Consider the following 18,832-nt stretch of genomic DNA (forward strand, 5'->3'; position numbering starts at 1 on the left):
TCAGATGGGCTGTGAAACGCGTTGGCACTAATTTAACCAACAGGGAATTACGTTTTTAAACTAAGTAGCAATTGACGAAATGTATTCTAAATCTGATGATATTCTATTGCAAAAACTAAAATATCCCTGTTGGATGGTACCCTGAGTTTGCTCTATAGCGTTTCCTTTGCGATGTACTGTTGCTGACTGGTAGCAATTTGAATTTGTACATATGTGTTAAAGTCTGGATGTTTATAATTTAACAAGTTGTCTCTCAGTGTGAACATTGTATTGTATTATTGCGTTTAATGTGAATTTGCTAATGTGAATTTTTGTAATTTGTGAAGGAAGTTGTGTAATTTGTTAAGTGTTGTCCTTTCGTACTAAATATTATTGAAGCTAATCGAAAACAAAAGAAAAAATTCAATGATTAAATGATTGGATCAAATTATTAAGGATTTTGGCCCGAGCCTGCTTAACTGATGACAGCATATCTAAATGGTGAGCTAGTTATCCCTCTTGTGCAGTGTACAGCAGGGCATTCTGTTAGATAGATGAAAGGTAAAACACCAATGCTGCAACGTGAGAAAACAGTTTATATAAAGAAGCCTGTGAAACAAGTTAAAAAGAATGGTTTACAGTTCTTTCACAGTCTCAACATTTTAGAACTGGCGCATTTTCAATATCATATTCAACAAAGCCATGGTTGCTGCTTTTTTATTTTAAGAAACTAACAACCACTGACAGCCAATAGTCCTGGCTTGTTGTTGGTGTAATGATACTTGCTGTATGATATATCTGGATGCAATGACAGAAACAACATAATACCAGTCGGGCGGAACACTATGCTAAGCACATATTTTTAGCCTAGGCGTTTTAAGCCACGCCCTTAATTACATCGAAGACCCCCTTAGAAGAGACCCCCCCAGTTTTTTTTACCCGGCTTAAGGCCCTGGAAACAACATCATGTCACCGTCACCTCACGCCCTGGCACTGTGCATCATGCATGACTTCTAAGTTTTCAGATTGCCTATGTGCAGGGGCATAGTGAATCCTCCCCCACCCCTTGCTTTAGGAACTACAGCAAGGTTAAGTTCTTGATGGGCCTCTTTTATCTGCAACTCTGCAGAGAAAGGCTCAGCTCATAATGTGAAAAGGTGGGTGAGTAAATAAGTGAAGGAATGTGTGAATGGCTGTATGGATTAGTGAAAGGATGAATGGATGAATGAAAGGGTGAATGGATAGATAATGAAAGGATAGGTGAGTGAGTGGAAGGATGATGAGAGAAAAGGTAAATAGATGGTTGTATGGGTGGAGGGGTAGATGGACAGGTAAAAGGGTGGATGGATGAGTGAAAGGGTAGATGATAGGCAAGTGGATTGGTGGATGGATGAGTGAAAGGATGGATGGATTGATGAATTGATAAGTGAAAGGGTGAATGGATGGATGAGTGAAAGGGTGGATGTAAGGATTGATGAGTGAGTGAAAGGGGGTTAGATGGACAAAAGGATCGATAGATGAGCGAGGAAGTGAAAGGGTGGATGGAGGAGAGAACGGATGGATGGATGAGTAATTGGGTCAATTTATTTATTTATTGAGTTTTATATAGCGCTGGCTAGACCCGGAGGTATCAGAGCGCTTTACATGAGGATCAGAGTTACAGGCTAACATGTTACATTTGTTCAAGAGCAATCAAAACATAGGGAAGAAAGAAAAAGAGCAGAGTTACAGAAATGCGTTATGGGAGGGATGGGAGAAACAGGGAGATGGGGAGAAACTGTGCCCAGTATCCGGCTGGGTAGGCAATGGATGGATTCATGGATGGATGAGTAGATGGGTGGGCGGAAGGATGGATGGATAAGTGAAAGGGGGACAGAGAGAGAAAGGGAGGATGATTGACTGAAAGGGTGTATGGGTGGAAGGATAAGTGACTGGGTGGATGGATGAGTAAGTGAAAGGATGGCTGGATGGGTGAAAGGGTAAATGGCTGGATGGATGAGTGAATAGATGGATGGGTGGAAGAGTGGATGGATGAATAATGGATGGATGAGTGAAAGGGTGGATGAATGAGTGAAATGATGGATGGAAGGATACATGGTGGATAGGTTTGCGAATGGTTCAATATGTTTGGGTATAGATGGGCAAACAGATGGAAGGACAGAATGAATGGTGAAAGACTGAATGATAGATAAAAGAATGATTTCACCTTGTAGCACCCATTATCTTAAGTAACATTTCCTATGCATTTACTTTCACGTTTATATGAGTTATTGTCTCTATATGATGTGTGTGTGTGATGTAACGCACTCTGACACTCTGCCCTACATACTTGGGATGAGTAGCACTATAAAAGAAATTAAATACACATGAGAGACGGTCTATGTGAAGATAAGGGGCACCATTGGAGGGTGGTAGCAAGGCCGAATTGCCAGACCGGGCATCAGGTGTTTCCCTGGGAGGTTGGAAAAAGGGGCGGGGGGTTGTGACTGGGGGCTGGCACTGCAAAGTTCCTTGTATATCCAGTAGTTTTCAATCAACAATAAAAACGGCCCCACTTGTATTCTGCTGGAGCGAGATGCGAGTTTTGAATCGTCTAAGGTAGCAAGCTGCGGGCATACTGAAAAACTGTGAAGTGCACCATTGTCTCAAACGAATATAAACTTCTTCTGACTTGTACTTAAGTGGTTGTCTATTTATTTGCTTTTATACTATTGTGCGACATCCTCTAATGTGCCTGTAAAATGTACCTTTTTTCCCGAAGTTTTGTCCTGAATTTTGACCTCCTGTCCTGAAATTTTGTCCTGAATTTTGACCCTTCGTCCTGAATTTTTACACTCACCGTCCTGAATTTGCACCCATGCCAGTTGGTCACCCTAAATTTACAGTAAAGACGCGTACGGTAAAGGCGCGATCGTGGTTCAGACCAGGATGTTTAGGCATGCGCGGTTAAGACATGCACAACTGTATCATACAACCATTTTAAATTTGTCTGTATGCCGGCGATGCGACAGGTCATAACGTTTTACTGCCTGGTCTAAAAGAGATGGGTTACTTTTTGCGTTCACCTCTGTTTTACCATTTTTGGTCCTGTGGACCAAAGTTAGCTCGGTGTGTGGTAGCAAAGCCCGGCAGTTTCAATCGACTCTTTTATTCACAACGTTTTATCCATACACATATATACACAACTGCAAACGTTTTACATCTAATTAAAAGCTGATTCACTGAGTCAAGTCCGAGAGGGCTTTTTTATCAGCTTTACCGATCAGTGGATTTTTTAAAACGAAGGTGTATTAGAGAACAAAGACTCACCTTTGGTGCCTTTAGGTTTTTCCTCTTCGCCATTTTACAGCGCAGCAGTTGTTCACGTTCCTAGAGAAGAAATATGGATGTTAAGTGTTCAATATATCCAAGATAGAAACATAAATCAGTGTTTCCAACAAGAGAAAAAACACCCTTGAACGTACCTTAAACCATGAAATTCATTTTATGTTTATATGGTGCACGCTACTACAAATTCTGCCTCTATTTCTTGTACGGTGAGCAACTGATGTTTTTTTTTTTTTTTTTTAATTTCTTCTTATTATATCCAAAGAAAAGGCACATTTATATAATTCTTTAACATGATGACTTTACATGCAGTTGCTCATATACAATATCTGCAGTCTTCCTTCAAAACGTTACATTGTTGCTCATGTGTTACATCATTGTAGGTTCGTCACATTACAACTTTATTACCAATCGGCTTATATTACTTCTTGATCTTGAAGCATTGTTTGTAAAGTACATATATCTCCTCTATAGGTGTTCCATCCCCCCCACAGTCGTATCCACTTTTTAGGGCAGCCACTACGTACATATACAGTCTTTTCTGCCGCCATGGCCATATCCATATCTTTGCACCATGCCGTGAGTGTGGGAGTGAACTGATATTTTTAATTACAGAACTCAAGAGCGGAATTAGCCCCGCAGAAATTACATTTGTCACCTTTACTTACACTCACATCTCTGCAGGTGGTCCATTAAACCAATGACTTGTCTTACGGCTCAGTAGTTTATAATAATTTGTTATAGTGAAAAGTGATGAATATACCATCTTCATTCATCGCACAGCTGCAGTACAGAACTAAAATTCAATTCTTTTAAATTGTATTTTTTCTCTGAAGATCAGAAGCCATCTGCATCGGATCATGATTCCTTTATCAAATGCTTCCATTGATGTAAATTTGACACATTTTGTACTGCTGCTGATTTGGAATTATAAATGGACTAAAGATTTAAAACCACTGTTAAACAAGTTTCTGCTCCCTACGTCATCTAGATCTGCCGGTGGATCACTCTAATGTACCATGAGACCCAGGATCTAGGTCCACTCTCACTCTGGCTGCAAGCGTCTGTGACTGCCTTCTGTGCGGGTTGGAGGAGTAGGGCAACCTGAAGGAGTGTAATAATAACTTCACCCCTTATCCACACTGAGTTTCATGTTCTTATCTGTGCCCCTACCCCAGAAGTTCTTTTCTATGCCCCAGTCTTGGGCACAGGGCTAGAGTTCTTCCCTGTGGTACTGAATTGCCTTTGTTTTCCGGTGCTAGTCAGGTCTATCAGTTGTAAATAAACGACCTATTGCAACTAACTTTTTAAGCACTTCAATGCAGCATGGACCAACTTTTGGAGGATATGGTGTCTACCATCCATAAGGTTCTAGCTGAGCTTGTAGGCTACCTCACTGAACATCAAACCCTTTAAAATAGGATTAGCACTCTCCAGGAACAGGAGGACCATAGTTTTACCCACCCCGGTTAGCACGGGGTGTGGTTCCCTAGTCATTTCGGATAAGTAAAGTCATATTAGCGCTTTGAAAGAGCGTGATAAAGAAACAACCCTCCTGCTTCACCAGAGGTAGAAGCCAATGTATCTCTCTCTCTCCAATGCTTCACAGTCACAGGAAGTCCACTTTGCACCCTACCTTTCTACCTTTATAATGACACACTTTTCAATCTGTATGTGGTGTCTCTTGCCAAATATATTGCTTCTGCTTCCTTTTGATTTCATTTTTACGCCTATGCAGATGATCATCTTGCACCTGGAAGGTGGGCAGAATTCCATCCAGAAGCATTTTGAAGGATGCCTGGAATTCGTGGTCGGTTGGATTAATGCCAACTTGTTGAGACTCAATATCAGTTAAGAATGAGGTCCTGGATTCCGGTGATTCCTCCATCTGGTCCTCCTACTGGTGGCCTCAATCTATGGGCACATTCCCCAATCCCACAACCATCGCTCGTAAATTCGGAGTACATTTTGGTTCCAAACTTTCCTTAGAGGCAAATGTCAACAAACATATGGCCAACTGTTTCTGCATAATAAACGTCAAGGGAGAAATCATACCTGGTTCCTCTTCAAAAACTCTGGTCTAATCCCTCATGACAACTAGATTGGTTTAATGTAATTCCCTGTTTGTAAGTCTTTCCACTCATTGTTTTTCATAGGCTGCACCTGACAGAATGCTTAGTTTGTGTTGTCCTTAATTTACCAGGATATTTTCTCATCTCAACAGTCTTCATTGGTTCCCTGTCTGAAAGCAATGTATCTTCAAGACTCTCTGTTTTTGCCATTAGGTGTGACACCACTAGAAGTTAAATGACCTTGCTGTTTTCTAGCTATCCCCCTACAATAGCACTATGCTTTCGTTTCTCACATATTGCAAACATACCTAGGTTTGTGCAAGATGTGGACTGTTGAAATGAACAGCCTTACTCTTGCCAGCCACTCCAATAACGAAACTTATGAGATTTGCAAACTTTTGAAAATTCATCTTTTTCATCGATATGCCGTGCTTCTCTCTTACCATCACTTCCAGGGTCAGGATACTCTTGGGTATTTGCCCACTTTATAAACACAAATCTAATCTAACCTTAATGGCATCAAACTACAACTTTCAATGAATGCCATGTCACCTGGTTTCACCCTGGACACCACCATCACCATCAAGAAACACAATGCTAAACAAACAAAGTCAGCATGGTACTAGCTCTCTCTTCTAATGAAAGTGAAACTGTTTTTTCTAGAAACATTCAAGTCGTCGTACTCTTGCATCTGGAAAGTGGTAATGCTCAACTCAATGGCCTCCCTGATGTACCACTGGCACCCCTTAGGGGCATCCTACATGCTGTAGTAAGTTTCATCCAGGGCCTGCAGAAATATGATCACATCACCCCTATCCTGATAGAACTCCATTGGCTCACCTAGCCGGACGGTACCATCTTCAAAACCAGCTGCATAATTTACAGAACTATCTCAACCAGCACCACCGTTTATGTTGCAGACAAGATCACTATATCTGATGCATCTGAAAACACACCAACAGCCAGGACACCCTCAGTTTCCAGACTAAGAAAAAATAGACTGCAAAAAAGAAAGAATAAGACAGGCATTTTCCATCTATGCACCTAGAATCTGAGCGCCCGAACACTATTCCAATTTAGGAAACCGTTAAATACTCACCTCTTTAAAGACCACCACATCACAGTGCTTTACCCATCCTAAACCCAGCTTTATTTCCTTGAACTTGTTGACTTCATGCTTGTGTTTGAGCATGCACAGAGTTCTCCTGCCTGTTGGCTAGGTCTGTGCTACAGAAATACCATATTCATGCATACATACATACACACATGTAGATCCACATGGAGACCGGTGGTGGTGTGTGAGGAAGCATATTTTCAACCACACACCAGTCATATTAAAGCCAAACTTCTACTTAAATGCAGCATGACTGCATATTTCATCCAAGTAATTTCAGAGCTTCATCCAACTCTTTCTGAGCAGTGAGTGATGCAGCTCCCATGCCCACAAGACGTGCCTCTCTCCTGAAGGAGTGGAGAGTGGGATGTAGAGGTTCCTCTGTGCAGGAGACAAAGAAGCACCGTCCACAGGTGGTGTTTAGCACAATCTCATACACCCTAACACCATATAAGACTTTGGCCTTTTCAGTTTGAATAATGAAATAATAGGCAAGCATTTGAAGAAACAGGGCATAGATAGAATTGTATGTCAAGAATATAAACCTTCTTCCTTTGAGTCAACTTTAGGTTGGTCGTATGGGTTCAATTAACAAACCAATCCCTCTTTCTGCAAAGATCCAACAACACTCTTGTACAATGTCACATTAGAATAAATGTTTTACAATAGTGTGGGCTGTACATCAATACAAAGATTGTATGTTAATGACAGGCCTCTGAACAAAAAGACAGAGGGTCTTTGATTACCACGAGCAATGCAAGGATGAAGCAGGAAATGTATTGACAGATGTAGTTGCTTAAGAAATTGAGCACTTGGACCAATATTATATGAAAGAAGTAAATCTTGTCATGAAGCAACACATTCTATGCAAGACCACAAAGGGATCATGAAACAATTGACCAATCTGTGACCACATTAAAGGGGCAGGCAGCATTGTGTGATTTGGGAAATATGCCTACGTGATCAATTAATAAGGGACCAGCTCACAATACATCGTGAAGACAAAAAATATAACAGTTGTTTCTCAACAGACACCCACACTGCCTGATGCAATAAGAATTGATTAATTGCAAGAGGAATCTACACGTTGTTTAAAATAACTAAGCATAAGAAGGAGGAGAACAACAAGGAGAAAATGTTAAGAGGAGGAACGAAGGGCTAAAAAATGTAATGGGAATAGATAAAAACAGCAGACAGGAACACAGGGTCTCGAACTAAGAGAGAAAATTGTAAATTCGATGCATATGAAGTTGATTGTTTAGGAATCCTAATATCAGAATGCAGATTCAAGCCTAAACATGATCTTTTAAAAGCAAAAAAGTTGAGCATGCAGGACCATTATGTACAACATCAAATACCTGCCTGACAGGGTGGAATAAACAACTGGTATGCAAGAATGGAAATAAAAATTAAAGGCAGATAACATCATACAAGCACTAATATTTAGAACAGAAAACGGATTAAATAATGATAACAATAGAGAAACCTCCTTACAACCATTTATGGAAAACTAAAGAAGACCTTTCAGTATTAAATGACTCCTTAGAGGTGATCGACATGTAGCACCCGCTAGAATTCAATGAAAATAGTAACACTGACACATCAATAGTACTTATTAAGAACAATGACAAAGATAAGACTGAAAGAGAAATATTGGTCACAGGCACAGATGATGCACTAGTGGACTACACTGAATATGAACAAAGTAACAAGAGACTAACTACACCCTCCAAGACCTAAACCATCAACTGAACTTCCACCAATCAGCTACGCACCTGCACTCCTCTTTACTTGCCTTTGCAGATGACCCGCATCCGTCACAGCTGCAGCGGTGGCCTCTCCATCTCCTACATGGCTGCCAAGACATGGAACGACCGCCCCCTCCAGCTCCACCCAGCCCCGTCGCTGACAGACCTCCGAAAGAGACTCAAGACCTGGCTCTTCGACGGAGACACAGTGCCCAGATACCTCTAAGCGTGACAGTGTTGCGCTTTATAAATGCTGATTGATTGATTGAAATTGCCATTTACACAAGACTGTGAAAAGTAGTTCTGGACTTCATAAGACCATATATACCATACCAATAAACTGGTTTGGAGCAAGGCTACTAGAGGAAATAATCACCAGTAGTACAACTGCATTCTTAGAAAAGGTGTTCAGTAAGGAAAAGGTACCACAAGAAGTGGTTACAGACAACAGGGTGCACGTCACAATACATGAAAGAATACTTTGTGTTTTATGATATGAAACACAAGGGGACAACACCCTATTTCCATCAAACTAATGGACTGGTTGAGCAGATGAACCAAAGGGTAAAAGGAACAATACAAATGACTGTTGCTCACAAATTTGCGATGATCAAAGCTATATAGAACATTTTTACGCTTATATCAGAACACCATCAATCAACCCATTTGAATTCATGCCTGGTCGCACACCACAATACCCTGAACCCACAGTGGGCAGGAACTGTAACCAAAGGAAAAAGAGAGCCTCTGATACCTCTTCAACCACCAAAAGAGAAACAAGCAGAATGAGGAAGGTTATAATACTTGAAAGAAAACTAAGCTCATAGTATACCAGAAAGGGAATCTTGTGATGGTGTAGTTGCAGGGCAAGCATCCCCAAGGCCTAAATATGTGCAAACCAGCCAGGAGAGTGCAAGCCTGTCAGGGGTCATGGCTGGAGTCAGAAAAAGGAGAACGATGAATGTATGAAAGGGAGGACTCTACACAATGAAAGAAAAGGAGAGAAAATAGCTTAATGAACCAACAATTAGGAGCACATCTTATTTAATGATGATACCCTCTGTTCAAGATTTATTCCACTGCAACACAGAAGAGCAGAACAGAGGGGTGAGTCTCTTCCAATATATCCAACTACTGACAAAGACCTAGATAACAAAGACCTTGGCACGCATGTGGTCCACAAATGAAGAGGCAGGACTATTTCTAACCCATACATTTCTTTTATTAATGGAAGGGGATAGGCTGGGAAACCTTACATGCCCACTGCACCTCTCTCTTTTTAGCATTCTGATGGGCCATGGAGCATTACAAGTGAGATGGTGTAAAGGTCACCCTGACTGATCAACAAGCTTTCACACACTAATACCCCTACGCTGGTCTTCCCAGACTTTATGCTATGTTTATTTGCAGCTAGATAAAGTCTCAACCAGATAAGGCATTACCAAAGGTAAGTAACTTGTCAATCTGATAGAGACTTCTAGCTGCAGATTCCTTTCCTTAGAATAGATGCCAAAGCTAAAACCTTCTCGGAGGTGGGTCTTTGAAGTAGTTCAGACTAAAAAGCCCTGGAGGACCAAATGGGCAAAGTGCCTTTCACGATGAATCTGACTATCAAAGCAGTAGTGTCTGGTGAATGTTGGAATGATGTCCACGTTGCAGCCTGAGAGATGTCTAGGGCAGGAACTCCACAAGCCAATGCAGTGGTTGCAGCTTTGGGTTTGCTGGAATGAGCTCGTAAGCCTTTAGGGAGTTGCTTTTTGGCCAATACGTAGCAGATCCTAATGCAGAATACAATCCACCTGAAGATGGTCCAATTCTGCACTGCTTTTCCTTTCTTCTCTCCCATGAATTAAAAAAAAGCTCACCAATCGTCCACACGGCGTTCTTTGGTGTAATCTATGTAGAACAACAAACCTCTTTGTGGATCCAAGCAGTTAAGTCTCTCATCATTCCTGGACGGTTGAGGTGGAGCAAAGAAGGTCAGTAACGTGATGCTTTGGCCGGTGTGGAAAGGTGTCACCACCTTCGTCAGAAAAGAGGTACAGGTGCAGATAACTAGTTTGTCTGAGAAGAAGCTGGTGTACAAAGGGTGAACAGAAAACTATCTTTATAGTGAGGAGTCTTAGGGGGCAACTATGCATGGGTTCAAAAGGAAATACATTAAGAAGGTTAAAACCAAATAAATTTCCCATTGGGGCTTAACAAAATGTTTGAGGGAAAACATATGTTGAAGGCCCATCAGAAAAAGTGCTGTAACAGGTGACTTGAACAGGAAGGGTTGGTCTGGAAGCCGTAAAAAAACTGAGATTTATTTTATTTATTTATTTATTTCAACTTATGACGCGCAACAGCTACCCGCAATGGGTTTCCCGGCGCAAGGGATAGACTCAAGAAGAAAACAGACCTCTCAAAAACAACACCGTGAATCATCTAAGGCGGCATGCAGATCATTGGAAAAGTAAAGTTTTCAATTTTTTTCTAAAAGTGAAAAAATTGGTTTCCGTTTTCAAGGTGGTGGGTAACGCATTCCAATATTTGGGAGCTAGATGGGAAAAGGTCCGTCCTCCCATTTTTACAAGCTTAAATCGAGGAATAACAAAATCGCAATTGGCAGAAGATCTAAGTGTGCGATTTGGCTTGTAAGGTTGGACCAGATTTTGCAAGTATTTTGGGGCCGAGTCCTGCTTGATTTTAAAAAGATAGCATATAGCTTTGAATTTGATGCGACTGGGGATCCTGAGCCAATGTAAATCGCGCAAAGCCTGAGTGGCCGATAGTCTCCTAGGAATATCACAGAGAAGACGGGCTGCTGAATTCTGAACAACCTGAAGTTTGTTTACAGTGGCCGCATCGGCGCCAAGATAGAGGACATTTCCGTAGTCCAGGTGAGAAGTAACTAATGCCTGGACAACGGTTCTCCTGGTGGCAAGAGGCAGCATCCAAAGAATTTTCTGGAGCCATCGCAGAATAGTGAAGCAAATGGCGACCACCTTTGTGGCCTGCTGTCTCATGGAGAGTTTGTCGTCAATAAGAAAACCGAGATTGCGCACCACAGAAGATGGCTGAGGAAGGGGTCCCATCTCGCTAGGCCAGTGTTGCGGGCCCCATAGATCTTTATGCTTCCCAAAGATAAGAATTTCGGTTTTGTCACCGTTTAGCTTAAGGAGATGCCTTTGCATCCACTCAGCTATATGTGACAACCCAATTTTCAGAACCGATATGTCATTGCTCTTGCTGCTGGAAAGGGAGAAAACAATTTGGGTGTCATCGGTATATGAAAAAATAGTCAGCCCGGCGTCCTCTGCAATAGAGGCCAGGGGTCTTACGTAGATGTTGAACAACAAAGGGCTGAGTATTGACCCCTGAGGAACGCCATATGCCAATGGACAGGTGGAGGAAGTGGCTTTCGTGGAAAAGACTTGGAAGGTGCGCTCAGTTAAAAAGGAGGCAATCCAAGCCAAAGCCGGACCGTCCAATCCCAGGGATCGAAGAGAGTTCAAAAGAATGGAATTGAAGAATGTAAAAAAACTGAGATGGCTGAAAAATACCCCTTAACTGTGCCCAAAGCAAGACCTTGCCAGGCTAAAGACAAAAAAACGCAGCAACATGATCAACAGGGATGCAGAAAGAGGGTCAATATGTTTGTCAGGACACCAAGCCACAAACTTGCCCCAATGAAAGGCGAATATGGTCTGTGGGGGGTAACCTGGCTGCCAAGATGATCTCAGAGACTTCTGGGGAAAATCAGACTCTCAACTGCTGCCGCTCAATCTCCATGCATGTAGGCAGAGTGTGCGCAGGTTCAGGTGTAGAAGAACCCTGCCCTGCTGCTGCGACAGAAGATCCTCCTGAAGGGGCAGAGTGAGTGGTGGACCAATGCTCAATCTCAGGGTACCATACACTCACTGTCCAATCTGGAGTAACAAGGATAACTTGGGTCCTGTCCATCCTAATCTTCGTTCACTACCAGAACTAGTGTGAACTAGTGTGAGGGGTCCATTTCTGTTTGCTCCTAATAGGACCCATGACACCCATGCGACGACACTGGAGATTACAATGTGATTCTGATAGCAAGCTCAAATACCTGTGCAAAGAAGGGTTAACTATTTTGTTAGACCTGGCATTTTTTGCCGTTGCCTCCTGTGTTTTTGCTCTGTGTTGGACTCTATTTTGCTGGTCTAGATGCTTTGGGCACTTTGCCACTGCTGTTCAGAGCCAAAGTGCAAGTTCTCCCTTTGTAAATTATTGTTATGGATTGGTGTTTCCATGATTGGCTGATTTGATGTACTAGTCAGTCCCCAGTACAGTGCATTGTGTGTGCTCAGGGCCTGTAAATCACATGCTGCTAGTGGGCTGCAGCAAATGTAACTCAGGCCTGCCATTGCAGAGCCTGTGAGCCTTCTGGCACTGCCATCAGGGCCGGACTGGGAACCAAAACCGGCCCTGGCAAAGTGCTCGGCTGGCCCCCCCAGGGGGTTGGGGGTGCAGCCGAGTTGTTTGCCATGGCCGGTTACAGCCGATTTAGTTACAGCGGCGGATATTGCAGCTATGCTGCAAAAATGGCCCTGTGACAAAATTGACAGTGTATGTGAAAGGTAGGACATACAATGGTGAGTGTGTTATGTCCTGATAGTGAAATACTGCCAATTTCGTTTTTCACTATTGCAAGGCTACCTGTTCCCATAGGATAGAATGAGAAGTTTGCTCATAACATCTTATAAACATAACTACCCCTGGGACAAAGCCGTAAAATAAAGTTTAGTATGCCTAAACTCACAATGTTAAAATGCATTTTTAGTGAGGGTCATTTTTAGGTCTTGCCTACGCAGCGCGCATGCACTTCATAGGAGAGACCTTCAGTCATTGGCACAGCTTTGCGGCGAAAAACGTGCACGCGTTCCTTTGCCTTCAATGGCAACGCGTGCACGTGTGGCAATTCACTTGCTGGAGCGAGCGGCTGGCGGCATATGTTATCAATTATCGCGGCGCCAGCCGCTCGCTCCCGCAAGTGAATCGCGCAGGCCCCCTCCTCTCTTCCCCCTGGTAGCGCACGAGCTTGTTTCTTTTCTTACTGTGCGGTCACCCGATACACTCAGCGCTAATCTGTGCTCTCCAGATACATGTAGCGTGGACGCCTCTCTATGTTGTCTAAAAACACGCAGTGCTAATACCCCTCGGTGTGCCCGCTAGATACACAAAGCACAATCGCGCCCTGTGCTCTCCAGATACACGCAGCGCTAACACACTCTGTGTGCTCACCAGACGTGCTGTGCAATGGGGGAAGGGGCTGCCTTCTCGCGCTGCGTTGCAATGGATGGCAGATTCAGACCTCCGGGCTCGCCATGGTGGCCGGCGCTTTGATGTTGCTCCGATTGGGGGCCAGCGCAAAAGAATTGTAACGATGGGGCTCTCATGGCTGGTCGCGGTGCACCGGATGGCTGATGCAGGCCTCTAGTTGCGCAGCGGGGGCCATTTTCGCACGAGGTGAGTCAAGCAGCAATGTCCAGGCCGCCTGTTACGATGGAGAAGGTGCATGTTCACAGCGTCGGTAGGCCTGTACCAGCCGCTAAATGAGGTGACAATCTTGATATAATACGGCAGCATTTTCAATGAAGAATGTAATAATGCTTGTTCTCACATGTTAACGGAGATTTGAACCGAATTCAAATGTTTTGTTTCATTACTAGTTCGGGCCTGTTAGCTCAGTTGGTTACAGTGTGATGCTATTAACAACAAGGTTGCAGGTTTGATCCCCATATGGGTCAGTTATTTTTCTGAGATTTGGTTACATATTCTATATCGTCATGGCAATGCTTTCCTGTCCTCGATTGACTCGCCCACAAATTTAGGCAAGTGTCCATGCGGTGATAATTGCAGCAGCCTCGCACGGTAATGCACATTTATGTTTAGTCTATTGCAGCGCTTGGTGGTAATTTCATCTGTTCATGTTATACGGCTCTGGGGGAGCTCAATTCAATGGTTATATGGCTTTGTGGCAGTTTATTGTAAGAGGAGCGTTTATTTTGTTGTCAGAGCGATTAAATGCGAGCCCAAGTGTGGGGGGCGAAAACGTGTTTCAGCCATTCCCTTAGCAGGTTGTGTCCGGACAAACTTGGGGGCTGCTTGAGTGTTTACTTCGGTTCGACTGTATCATTCTATTTAAAACACAGAGCCCACCACATTTGATCATCCTCTATGAAGCCCGCAGGTTTTTAGGCACCAAGATGGCACTGCTCCACTGTTTCTCGATAAACTATTCAACACTGTCACTGTCATTGGTCCTGCCCCAGAGCACTTGTGATGTCACAGTGCCTCTCATTCAGCACTGTCAGTGTTATTGGTCCTGCCACAGAGCACTTGTGATGCCTAAGTGGAGCTGCGCATTTACTCCCATGTAATTTACATTTTGAAAATGCAATAGGTCTCGCCTTTGATTAAGTTAAAGCCATTTGCTTTGCTAATGGTATTGTATAGCAAAGCAAATAGCTTTAACTTAATCAAAGGTGAGACCTATTGCATTTTCAATGCTTGTTACATTCTGTGTTTGAAAATACCACTTTTAGAAAGTAGGTATTTTCTTGCTTAGCCATCCTGTGGGCCTCAGCTAGGTTTGTGTATTGCATGTCTGGCTTTGGGTGACAGGGGCTGGGGAAGTGCAGTGGCTCCAGAGAGCCTGATGAGTCAGGGCTGGGCTGGATAGACCTGGGCTGCATTTAGAGTAGGGTGAGGAGATTTCCTTTCACCTGAATGGGCCTGGTCTTCCAAGGACAATTCTGTCTCGACCTCCTGCCAGGAAGGTGCACCAGAAAGGACAGAACCAGGTCTGACCAAGCACAGGGCTTCTCTGCCACCAGAGAACAAAGGATTTTGTAGGCTAAAGTTCTGGGGTCTGGGCCCCAATATTTATATCACTTCTGGGAATCAAGAGGAACCTTTGCCAAGGAGAAGCTGAGGAGGAATTCTGCCCCTGTGCTGTTTGCTGTCTGGGGTGCAGTGGCTACTTGCTGCCAAGGAAAGCAGAAAAGGACTTTGCTGTGTCCCCTGCTTGAGGAAGAACTCCAAGGGCTTGAGTTGAGCTTGCCTCCTGTTCTGAAGTCTCAGGGACACAACGACTTCACCACAAGCTCCACTGAACTGCCTTGTTGGGAGCTCTGACCTGCAAACAGGTGCCTGTTGTTGTTTTGGACCTCTAGAGACTGTTTTCCTCTGGAAGCTGGAAAATTAACACAACACCGAGAAGCGTGATGCATCCGTACCATTGCAGCGCCGGCTCGAGAAATCGGTGCACGCTGGATCGAGTGCAACGATCTCCGAAGTCTGAGATCACGGCACCGATTCCGACACAAGCCCTGCAGGGCGGCTGCAAGAATCCACGCATCGTCTTGGTTCGTCGCATCGCGTCGAGGTGCCCAGTCGGTCGCATCATTGGGGGACTCAGTATGAAACTGACGGATCCCCTCCCCACGCAGTAAGAAAACGAAGCATCACCTTCCCTGAGTGTAAGGAACCGACGCATCACCTTCCCTGCGGCCCGTTTTTTTTGTTTGCGTGACGCACCCAAGGTACTTTGTGTGAAAAGCGTTGCATCTGCAATTTGCTTTGAACTGAACTATTTCTACCATCTGAAAGTGATATTTGCATTACTGTATTGTGGATTTTTGTTGTTTGGTCTTGTTTTGGTTTAGATAAAGATGACTTCTCTTTCTAAACTGGTGTGGTGTCCATTTGTAGTGTTTTCACTGTATTACTGTATGTGTTCACAAATGCTTTACACACTGCCTCTGAGATAAGCCTGTCTGCTTGTACCAGGCTACCAAGGGAGTGATCAGGGGTTATTTTAGGAGTATATCCCCCTTATCCTGACTAGAAGCAAGGGTCACTATTTGGACAAAGGTACCAAACAACCTCTTCCAACTAGAGACCCACATTTCTAACATTGGTGGTCAGTGGCGAGGATCTGGACTTGCACTGGTGATTTACATACAGTGATTGGTGTACACTACTAGTAGAGTGCAGACCATTGCGCGACCACATACATTTTTTGCATCTTGAGAACTGCTAATTTACACCATGAGTAAACCAGCATCTGTGGATATTGAATTTAAAGAGGAGAGGGTTGATGCCTACACTGTGCCACAACTTAAAGCTGTCTGCAGAAAATTTAAAATCCTTGCAGAAAGGAGGAATACCAAAAGGCCCTGAAGGCCTGGTTGGAATCAAGGAATGCCAGTGAGCATGCCGAGAAGCCTATGGTGGAGGGAGAGAATTTAGATGGGCAGCAGGATGGGCTCTTTGGCCTGACTGGAGGGAAGTTGCCTTAAAGGGGGGGGGGGCAGCAGTGAGTCTTCAAAGGGTCTGTCTCCAGAGGAGTTGGAGGACAGGGAGAGAAGCAGAGTGCATGAGTTGGAGCTTACATAGCTCAGGCTGGGGAAGGGTGTGACATGGATAATACAAAATTGTAGTTGGAGAGTAGGAAATTGGCCATGGAAGAGAAGAAAATGTTCTTAGAGCATGAAAGAGGGTTGAGGGAGTTGGATCTGAAAGGCAAAAGTCTAGAGATCAATCCCAATGGTGGCAGCGCACCATCAGTGCCTGGAGAATGAAAGGTATATATCTCCAATGATGTCATTAAGGATTTCATGAAGCATGAGGACATTGGTCAGTGGTTCAAAGCCTATGAAGTCCCACAGGTTCCCTGAGAAAGATTGAGGAGCGGGGTTGTGGGGACACTTTATCAGTGAAGGAAGAGAGACATTGCTATCATTGCCTACTGAAGATCAGATGTCCTATGCCCCCATGAAGGAGGCCTTAATAGCAAGGTATGGGTTGACCTCAGAGCTGTACAGGCAGAAATTTAGAAACTGCATGAAGCTGGAGTCAAATATTTGGGTGGAGTATGTGTCCTATTTTTGCAGAGCACTGGCTGGTTGGGTGAAAGGTAGCAAGGTGAATGATTTGCAGGGCTCTATGATTTGGTTGCATGGGAGCACTTGTCAGATAATTGTTTTCCAGAGATATGCCAGCATTTGATTGACAGTAAGCTGACTGACCCCAGGAAGCTTGCTGTGGAGGAGGACCGCTGAGTCAGTACCAGGGTCCAAAAGGGTTGTGTGGGAGACTCTGCCAAAGGTGGGCAGGGTCCCCATCAGAAGAGTGGGGGAGACAAGGGTAAAAAGAAGGATTTCCATAAAGGGCCCCAAAGTAATCCCTAAGGGAAACAAGGTAAGGGTTCCCAGCCTCCCACTGAAAAGAAGCCATGGGTCCCAGGTAAGCCTGTTCATAGAGGTTCCAAAGCATGTTTTGGTTGTGGTCAGGTGGGCCACTTCCAGGGGGATCCTAGGTGTCCCAAGAAGGTTACCACCGCACACACTGGTGCCCCCCCCTCAGGAAATAGCTAGTGTAGCCTTTGGGGGAGGAGATGGTTGCCAAAGAGGGGTGGGGTCCCGCAGAAATGTCCATGGTCTCTTTAGGAGACAACAAGATGGTCCCAAGAGCTCATATGCCTGATAACACTAAGAAGTACATGCAGTGGTCGACCATCAATGGCCGCAGTGTAAAAGGCTCTGAGAGACACCAAAGCCAGTGTGGCAGCTGTCAGTTGTCAGCTGGTGTCTGGGGAACAGGTGGTCCCCAAAGCATTCTACCCGCTGACAACTAAGAGTGCCTCTGTGTTAGAAATGAGGGGGCTCTGGTTGGCGCAGGTGTGTACCCACAACAAGCAGGGACCCTTTACTTCTTGTCAGGGCGAAGGATGACTCCCCAGAATAACCCCTGCTCACCCTCTAGGTGCGTGGCGCGAGCAGTCTAGGCTAAGTCTCAGGCGTACACGGTTAAGCAAATGCAATTACACATACAGTAAACCCCTTGCATGCACCACAAACGGACACCGATCAGGAAGTATATAAAAATAAGCTTTTATGTAGATTCAGCAGATTCAATTACAAGGCCCAGTAAGGTTGAACTGATGGGGCCACAACTCTTGGAAATACGGTAAAGTCTCTTTGTTACGGAAAGTTCTTTAGGCGGGCACAAGGTAACTGTGGGCCTCAGCGCACTTCGTGCTGAGGCGGCGTCCGGGAAGCTCGCGGCAGATGACAGGGAAATCAGAACGTTGCGGACCCTGGATCCGATGCGAGCTCGCGGTCGAGTTCGTAAGTACAGTACCTTGTTTCTTGACGCAAAGGCGGGTGCGGGATTTCAGCGGCTCTTCGACAGAAGGGCGGGGCGGCATCCGGGGCTCCCACACTTCACGATGGGGGTCTGATCTTCAGGCTCACGGCAAGAGCGGGGTGTTTGCAGGGGGGCGGGTGAACAAAGCGGGGCAGCCGGGCACGCAGGTTACGTCCGGGCCGTCCGAGGCTTGGAGATGCTCACAACGCCGATTCCGGCAGGAGGGTGAAGGTGCGCAGCGAGCCTCCAGCGAGCGAGGTGACAGGGGCAGCCCAGCACAGCGTAGGGGGAGCGGCTCCGATCGAGCAAGGCTCTTCCCAAGGCGGGGGCGGCTAAGCAGTCCTGGTCACGGCTCAGGGAGGGACTGGGGCACGAGGGTCACAGCTCCGGCGAGGGAAAGGACACCACAGTCCAGCGGCAGG

At 44.8% G+C, this 18,832-nt stretch overlaps 1 protein-coding gene across 1 annotated transcript in view; it reads right to left on the reverse strand.

Annotated features, from left to right (window-relative positions):
- JAKMIP1 (janus kinase and microtubule interacting protein 1) overlaps window positions 1–18,832 on the reverse strand; it is a 1,879,738-nt gene that overhangs the window by 602,647 nt on the left and 1,258,259 nt on the right. The window contains 1 exon segment of the mRNA XM_085642441.1: window positions 3,289–3,348. Coding sequence (XP_085498567.1) covers window positions 3,289–3,348 — 60 coding nt within the window.

The sequence above is a fragment of the Triturus cristatus genome, chromosome 2_2 (genome assembly GCF_964204655.1).
Source record: "Triturus cristatus chromosome 2_2, aTriCri1.1, whole genome shotgun sequence".
NCBI lineage: Eukaryota > Metazoa > Chordata > Amphibia > Caudata > Salamandridae > Triturus > Triturus cristatus.